Source organism: Zonotrichia albicollis, chromosome 8, assembly GCF_047830755.1.
Source record: "Zonotrichia albicollis isolate bZonAlb1 chromosome 8, bZonAlb1.hap1, whole genome shotgun sequence".
Taxonomy (NCBI): domain Eukaryota; kingdom Metazoa; phylum Chordata; class Aves; order Passeriformes; family Passerellidae; genus Zonotrichia; species Zonotrichia albicollis.
In genome coordinates, this window is record NC_133826.1 from 45890142 (window position 1) to 45898779 (window position 8638).

An 8638-nucleotide genomic window follows, 5' to 3' on the forward strand; every position below is an offset into this window, starting at 1 on the left:
CGCTCCCCCGGTGTCCGGCGCGGCCCCGAGCCCCAGAGCGGTCCCGGGCGCGATCTCCCTGCCCCGCTCCCGGGCCGGCCGCCCGCGCTGCCCCCAGCACCGAGCAGGGCCCCGTGACGGCCCGGTCACCCCCTGTCCCCGACGGGAGATGGTTTCCGGCATTGCCGGCATTCCTGAGCACCGGTCCTGGCCGGACACCGGTGGGACAGAACGCGATTAAATCCCTGTAATCGGCTCTTATCCCCTGACCCGAGAGTTGGGTCAGTTCTGACTTACTTGGCTGGTTTACTCTTATTCTATTTAATTAAATGTAATTAATCTACAGGGATAATGGCATCATCTCTGCTTTTAGGGAGCTGTACCTCTATTCGCAGCATCTTAGGTTTAAGTTTAACTGATTTTGATCCAGCTGTCCTATTGGTACAGGGTCAAATTGCCAAGTCCAAGAGACTTGAATATGGTTTTGAGGCAAAAAATATCTGGCTTTTTTGGCAATTTTGCAACCAGGTGGAGCCAGGGCCTGGCCAGAGGCCAGACCGTCATTGGGAGGGTCTCCCTTACATACCTTAAAAACAAATCTCTCAATAATAGCAGCTAGGAGATGCCCCAACCACAGAAAACTGCTGGAGGACTCATGTGAGAATAACTGGGGCTGTGTCTGGTTCCGACAGAGCAGGAGCAGCCTTGCCCTCAGCAGGTCACAGCCCTGTCCCATGAGGATGTGGCACAAAAAGGTCGGGAAAGACCACAGGACCTCAGCTCAGGTGAGGCTTTTGACAGAGCCCAGAGATCTCATCCTGGAACTCTGAAAATACAGGAAAACCATGAGACAGCCCTGGGTCAGGGCACAGCAACCCTGCTGGAACAAGAGAAGGGACTAAAGGCTGAGCAGGCAGTGCAGGGAACGGCTGCAGATAGCCTGTTTTCATAGACATCTTTTGTGAAAAATCCTTTCTTTAGGATTTTTCTCCCTTGTGAGAAGTTGTGGCCTCAGCAACAAATGTAAACAATGGTTATTTGCTGCTGTGGAATGTAACACGTGGATTCATGATTGGTCTCCTGTGGATGTTTGGATTTACTGACCACTCACGGCAGAGCTGTTCTTGCTTTCTGTCTGGAAACAGAACTTTGTTATTCATTCCTTTTCTATTCTTAGCTTAGCTAGCTTCGGAGAACTTTTCTCTCTATTCTTTTTAGTATAGAAATAATGTAATATATATCATAAAATAATAAATCAACCCTTCTGAACATGGATTCAACATCCTCGTCTCTCTTCACCCTGCAACCCTTGCAAGCCCTGTAACACCTGTTCAAAGAGGTGCATCTGCAGCTGCAGAACAAAACAGAGAGGTCCCAAAGTGACACCATGTCTTGTAGATAGTCACACAGAGATATGTCAAAGTTCATGAAAAGCTAGTTATAAATAAGGTAATGGTGTCTTATGAATAATGCCTGTTATAAAAATGAGTGAATTCACATGATGGAACCAATCTATCAGCAGTGACTGTCTCAGGAATTGGAGACAATATTCTTCCAGCATTCCTGTATCCACAGCAATGAAACACTGAACAGCTTACAATGGATAACAGCCATAATGTAGAACAACCACCCACTCTCCTGTGTTATCTGTGGGAGATAAAGCAGAAGAGATCACAATCAATGATCCTGTCAGGCAGTGCAGCACTGACACCTGTGCAATCTGTGAGAGGATCAAGGGCCCCACAAACTGTATCATCTTCTATCCAAAAGCAGGTGTTTATCAGTGTTTCATCACAGCTGGTTCAGTTGGATCTGTCTTATCTCTAGAAGGAAATAACCACATCTTGCAATGCAACATATTTAAACAAAATTAACTTAGGATTTAAAATTAATTGCAGAGTAATTCAATGTCACATCAATAGAATTAGAGGTACACTTAAGAGAACTTAAAGGTAAGATCTTTAATACTGAAAAAAAAATTATCATAACCAAACTGGAATAGAACATCAAATGGCTTAAATTGAAGAAGACTGAAATGATCTCCTTCAAACTCAGCAACACTCAAACCTGACAGAAATCCACCTCAACATGAATAACTCTTAACAAAATTAACTCAATAGAGCAATAAAGGTAACATTACTCAGATCTGACTTTACTTAATCTTACCAACACTAAAATCATATTCAAATAAAACAGAACTGAACTAAAAATCAATATCCTTAAAAGTTCTGGGTACTACAAAATATAACTTGGTCTGATGCTATTAATACCAAAAGACACTGAAAATGTGAACCAAGCATGGCTAAAATAATGGCCTGATGGATTTACTGGAGAGATTATAGAAGTGTGACAAATACTTTGACCCTATGCAATTTAACATTGAGAAAAACTCATGGTAGCCGCAAATTTTAAGGATCCATAAATTTCCTAAGACCTTTTAAAGTGCAGCTGTACCGAAAGAAATAACAATGAAAACTTTGGCAAACTGGTCCAACTGGGACCTTCTCGAGATTGTATTTAGTGTAATAGCATATGGTACATGTTATCACCATTTCTGTTACAGAAATTAGATTGTGTTATTCTGCACGTAATGATAATAATGATAATGATAATAATGGACTGGATTTACCACTTTGAATCTCTCCAGTAACAATTCTCATTGAAATCAGAGTTCACGAAAAACACCAGATTAACTTTAAAGAAGCATTTCAGCACATGTTTACGACATTCTATGACAAGGAGCGTGAGGACATTGAAGCCAGGAGGCTTCAGTAGCCAGGGGCAGTCAAAGCCCTTCGGTAAATGCCGGGGGTTCGCCCCGCCGCAGGGCTGGGGAGCCACGGGGGGGAGTGAGTTCGCCCGGGGCCAAGCGGAGCCGGCGGGCAAAGCCGAGCCCCGGGAGCGGGGAAAGCGCCGGCGGCAGCGAGGGCAAATCGGAGCCGCCGGGCAAAGCCGAGTCCCGGGAGCGGGGAAAGCGCCGGCGGCAGCGAGGGAAAAGCCGAGCGGGGAAAGCCGAGCTGGGACCCGCCCGAGGCTCGGGGCTCGGCGGGGCAGCCCCGCGCCTGCCGCCACCGCAGGGGGTTTGCACTGCGCTCGGCCGAGCCAAAGGGACTCGGGTTCAGATGCCAAGGGGATGGCACATGCCCAGGGTGGCAATGACGCGCGCTGCGATGCGCCAGAACGCTGAAGGAACGGATCCCGGAGAAGGCAGCGAGGAGCGCCGGAGAGAGCGTCCCGCGGCCGCGGTGCAGGGCGCCTACGCCTCCGAACAGGTGTGCCAGGCCGCGCCTTGATTGGCTGGGTTGCCCTACCACGCTACGGGCGCTAACCACTCAAAATGGCCAAATGCTCTGATGTCAGCGGGCTGAACTTATTCGCTGTCTGAGCGGCACCGGAGCGGCGGCAGCGGAGCTCGGAGGCAGCTCCAGCGCAGGTGGGACCGCGGTCGGTGCTCCCCGAGCTCGGGGCTCGTCTGCGGGCGGAGGGGGCCGCGGTGAGGGCCGGGGGGTTCTGGCGAGTTCCTGGTGCCGGCTTCCCCCGTTCACAGGCAGGGAGCCGCAGCGGCCGTGCCGGCGCTCGGTGTGCCCGGGCTCCGAGGCGCCGGGGCAGGGAATCATGCGGGGCACAATGGTGAGCAGCCCGGGGCTGCTGCTTCTTGCCCCTCGGCAGGCGGACTCTGAGCCGCAGCTGCCCCGGGTCAGCAGCAGCCGGCAGCTCCCTGTTCAGCGGCGAGGCCGTCACAAGCCGAGCTGGGCCAGCAGTAGAGCTCGGACGAGCGCGGCCGGCGGCAGGAGCGGCGAGGCCGCGAGGGCGCACGGCGGGGTGCGGTCGGACCGGGGCGGGGACGATTTCGGGTCTGCGCGGAGTGGTTGGGGCCTCTCGAAGTGGGCGGAGTGCGGTGAGGGCGGCGAGGGCGGGTACAACCGGACCGCGGCAGGGGTAGGGTCCCGTGAGTGCGGCGGGAGCGGGTCCCTGCAGCGAGCGCGGGGTCGGTCCCGTGACTGCAGCTGGGGCGGGGTCTGGTGAGCGCGGCGGGGTTCGGTCGGACCGTGGCGGGGGCGAGCCTGCGCACAGTCAGCGGGCTCCGGTGAGCGAGCCGGGGACGGGTCCGGGGCCGCACAGAGGGCGGGGTGGGCCGGGAGCGAGGGCGGTCCAGGAGCAGCAGTAGAGGCTCAGAGCGCTTTTGCTGGCCCCGGACACCTGGCCTGGCCCAGCCCAGCCCAAGAATCCCTGCCAGCATTCCCTGCACCATTGCCCGGCCCCACGGCGGCTGCGGCTCCGCGGGCAGGCGGCTCCAGGAGTTCAGAGTGGGCAAAATGGGAGCGAGGGACAGGAGGCAGCTGGTGCCAGTGGGTGAAATGGCTTTGCTGGAGCTGGCAGCGACAGGAGGAGGGGGGAGAAAGTGGTGCCAAATAAATGAGAGAGAAAGAGGGACAAGGCTGGAGCGGTGGCAGGCACCATGGGGCAGGCAGAAATTTTGCTTTCCAGTTCCGTGGACGTTCCTTTCTGTACTACAATGACGAAATCGCACGTGGTGGCGGTGTTGTGGTTATGAGACTTTTATTTTTTGAAATGTACTAAATGATTGGGATGGGTTTAGTATTGGTTAATTACAAAGGTATCTACCTTTTTTTGTGAGGTAGGATTCGGAGAAAGGTAAAGTAAGTTTAAAACTTTACTATGATATGAAGAAATTAATGAAATTCTTCATATCCTTTACTAGGATATGAAGAAAAGTTTATTAGTATTAATTAAAAGAGAGAGTAATAAGAGTTAATAAAAAACTTTTAGAACACTTATTGTCCCTTATGACTTTTTACTGTTAATCTAGAGAAACAAAATTTAAAATTTTTTGTTAGTTTCCTACTTTTAAAATAGGGGTTTTTCCAGCTTCCTTAGGGAGAGAAGTCTCTTTTGTTAATGTTATTGACACTTTTCCACTAGGAAGAAAAACTAGTTTTTTTGTGGTTCTTAATTTTTTTTATGAATAGCAGCCCCTTGGGCAACCTTGTAATGGTGAAGCTTTTCCCGACAAAAGGGTCGGGAAAGACCGCGGAACCTCAGCTCAGATGAGGCTTTTGACAGAGCCCAGAAATCTCATCCTGGAACTTTGAAAACACAGGAAAATCATGAGACAGCCCTGCGTCAAGGCACAGCAACCCTGCTGGAACAAGAGAAGGGACTAAAGGCTGAGCAGGCAGTGCAGGGAACGGCTGCAGACAGCCTGTTCCAAGAGATGCATCTGCAGCTGGAGAGCAAAACAGAGAGATCCCAAAGTGACACCATGTCTTGTAGTTTGATATATCTTTGTGTGACTTAAGTTCATGAAAAGCCAGCTATAAATAAGGTAATTATATCTTATGAACAGTGTCTGTTATACGTATGAATGAATTCACATGATGGAACCAATATTAAAGCTTTTTACAAGATTTCTTTACAGCTTTCTTACGGGCTATTTTAACTTATTGGGTATTGTTTCAAAGATGTGTTGTTTAAAGGTAAAGGTTTTTAATATCTATTTTTGGGATTATTTTTTATCTCTGGGAACAGAGTTTTTTTTCATGGAGGCACAGAATTGTATTACTCTTCTCTCTTTCTCTGTTTAAACTTTTTTTAGGATTACAGTTACTTTAATATTTGTTTGCTTTGCTGTGGAGTCTTTTGTTTGATATTAATTAGAATTCTATCTCTCCATACTTTGAAGCATTATGGAGAAAAAAGTCTTTCCTCCATAGTTTTATCAGAGGGTTTTAGCTTTAAGATTAAGGCATTTCTTTATCTCCCTTACTTTGGATTTAATTTCTTCTTTACTGTCTCAGAAGTGTGTACAGCTTTTAGTAGATAAGGATTTTGCTTCGATTTTTTAAATACCTCCCGTGCAAAACCAAAACAGGTGGATATCGTCGAGAACTGGAATACACTTTTATCTGCCTGAGCTGCAAAGGTGCGGTGGGAGGGGACGCCCTTGCGAATCCTGTGCGAAAACCGCGCGTTAAGGAAAAGGGACCCACGCCGGAGGACCTGCAGCAGAACCTCAGCTCCCTGGGAAGCTGCTCCTGGCGCTCTCCCCCTCTGGGGGCCGCGCCCCTCCGCTCTCCCCCTGCGCTGCACGGCCCGGCCATCGCCACCGGCCGCGGCTCGGCTCGCACGGCCATCACCGCACCGCGGGTGAAGGCAGGACCCTCGCTGCTTTCCAACGCTGATTGGGCAAAACGAGCTCCTAAATCGGCTAAATTGTTCCCATGCATCTCTTGAGTCATCCTTTTTTTGGTGCCCTTTAACATATACCACCACTACTTCCTCCACAGCGGAACCTGACTCCGGCCGTGTCGGGCTGGTGGGTGTGACCAGGATGGGACCGGAGCTGCGGCAGCGAGTGGGAAGTAGTGACGGACTTCGGAGCAGCGACGGTACCGGGGCCAAGCGAGGCGGCGGCTCCAGCCCAGGTGGGACCGCGCTAGGTGCTGCCCCAGCTCGGGGTTCGCTGCGGGCGGAGGGGGCAGTGGTGAAGGCCTGGGGGTTCTGCCGAGTTCCTGGTGCCGGCTTCCCCCGTGTGCCCCCTGCGCTGGGATCGCAGCCGAGGGAGCGGCTGCCCGCGCTCTCCTCCTTGCCCGGATGGCCGGGATGGAGCCGGTGCTGCGGCAGCGATGGCTCATCCCGGCTGCTCTCGCTAGGACGGAGGCAGCTGCTCCGTGCCCGGGACTCTTCCTGCCCGTGCGGCACCGGGCTGGGGCCGCTGCTCGGGTGGGAGGTGTCAGTGCCTGAGCCTCGGTGTCCCGCAGGACCGACACCAGCAGCGACCTCTCATCGTGACCCTTTCAGGGTGCCATCACCGCGGCTGGAAATCTGTTCCCGAGGCCGCGTTCTCAAAGGATCTGCCAGCAGCACTCCTGATGTCGCCAAAGCAAGGTGCTGTTTGTTTCAGGCAGAGAGATGCCGGCTGTGAGCAGGAGAAGAGTGAATTCTACACCATTCCTGGAGCAGCAAACGGGCTCCAGCATCCCCAGGAAGAACCAGCAGCTGCGGTTCCACACTTGCCTGGGGGCCAAGAAGCCTCTTGGCATCAGCAGGGGGATGCCACTTGTGAGCATGCAGTGAGTGCAGCTGTGGAGAATGGATTCTGCACCTGGGATGGGAGTGTGAGGGAGCCCCTGTCTCCCGAGGGCACAGCAGCAACCTACAATGTACACAAAAGGAACCTCAGAAGATTCCTGGGTGAGTACAGGGCCACCCCTGTGGCCTCTAGGGTGGGGCCCGTGTCCCCTCCCAAGGCCAGGGCTGGCAGGTGTGTGGCTGTTTCCCGATGTCTGGAAGAGGCCTCGTGCTCTGCTGGGCCCCATCCATGGCTGGAAGCAAGAGCCCCAGCTGCCCCCAAGGCTGTGCAGTTCTCCTGCTGCAGCCTGTGCCCACAGCTGTGTCCCTGCCTGTGGCCACAGCTGTGTCCCTGCCTGTGGCCAGGCTCTTGGCTCTCTGGCTGCCAGCTGAGGGAGGCCCACATTGGCCCAGGGCTCCCTGCTCTGCTCCCTGGCCATGGGCTGAGCAGATTGCAGGGCCGGCTCTGCTTCTGGCAGCCAGAAGCTCTTTCCTGCTCCAGGTGAACGGTTCAGGTGCCATCCGGTGGGCACGGCGGTGCTGATTCTGCTGCTCCTGGTGCTGGTGCTGGCTTTGGGGGCGGCCTTGGCTGTGCTGGCAGGTAAGGGAGGGGCAGCAGCCTGGGCCCAGCCCCTCGGGGCAGAGCAGGCTCCCTGCACAGGGGAATCCTCAGAGCTTCTCCTTTTCCCCCTGCAGTATCACTGGTTCCAGTGACTCTGTTGCTGGGCTGTCCCCATGGCTGGGTGGGCTACAATGGGGTCTGCTACAACTTCTCACTGGATTACAGCACGTGGGAGCAGGGTCAGGAACGGTGCTCCGAGCTCAATGCCTCCCTGGCCATTGCCAAGGATGAGGAGGCCATGGTGAGTGAGGGGCTGCGGGCGGTGTGGGGTGGCTGAGGGCAGCCTGGGGGCGCTCCTGGGCCGGGCTCGGTGCTCGCAGGGCCGGGGCTGCAGCCCTGGACCGGGGCCTTGCAGGGAAGGAGCACCGGCGTGCGGGGGCAGCCCCGGGCACGTGTCCCCCCGAGGGGCCAGGGCAGCTCCCACTCCTCTCTCCTGGGCAGGATTTGCTCTTCTGCCTCCATGGGAACATCGATTACTGGCTCGGGCTGCGCAGACAGGGCAAGCGCCTGCACTGGGGGGACGGCAGCAGCTACAGCTCCTGGTGAGTGCCGGGGAGCCGGGCAGGGCCTGAGGGCACAGGGGCACAAGGGCTTCCCCTGGCAGCCAGCGCTGCCTCTGCTCCTCCCTGCAGGGTTCCCGTCCTTGGCAATTCCGACTGTGGCTGAGAAGAGATTGAGGAGTGGGAACTGCTCCAACGAGCGGCCGTATCTCTGCAGCAAGGCCCAAGGTCCCCTGTAACAGGGGCTGCACAAAGGACCTTCTCCACGCTGGGCAGTGCCAGCTTCACGTCTGAGCCCAGCACAGCGCTGTCCTTCCTCAGCTGCGCCCTGTGCCTTGCACTTCCTCTCAGGGTCACCTCAGTGCCTCTCCATCCCCAGTGCCAGCGCTGGGCTGGGGCTGCAAAGGACAAGTCTCTGCAATCCATCCTGGCACCGATGCTGCCT

At 54.3% G+C, this 8638-nt stretch overlaps 1 protein-coding gene across 1 annotated transcript; it reads left to right on the forward strand.

Annotated features, from left to right (window-relative positions):
* The first annotated feature begins 6331 nt into the window (after positions 1 to 6331).
* Positions 6332 to 8359, forward strand: LOC141729984 (uncharacterized). The gene is made up of 6 exons (XM_074546642.1): positions 6332 to 6698; positions 6802 to 7194; positions 7574 to 7672; positions 7768 to 7934; positions 8135 to 8235; positions 8326 to 8359. The coding sequence occupies exons 1-6, from the start codon at positions 6332 to 6334 to the stop codon at positions 8357 to 8359; spliced, it is 1161 nt and encodes a 386-aa protein (XP_074402743.1).
* The last annotated feature ends 279 nt before the right edge of the window (positions 8360 to 8638 follow it).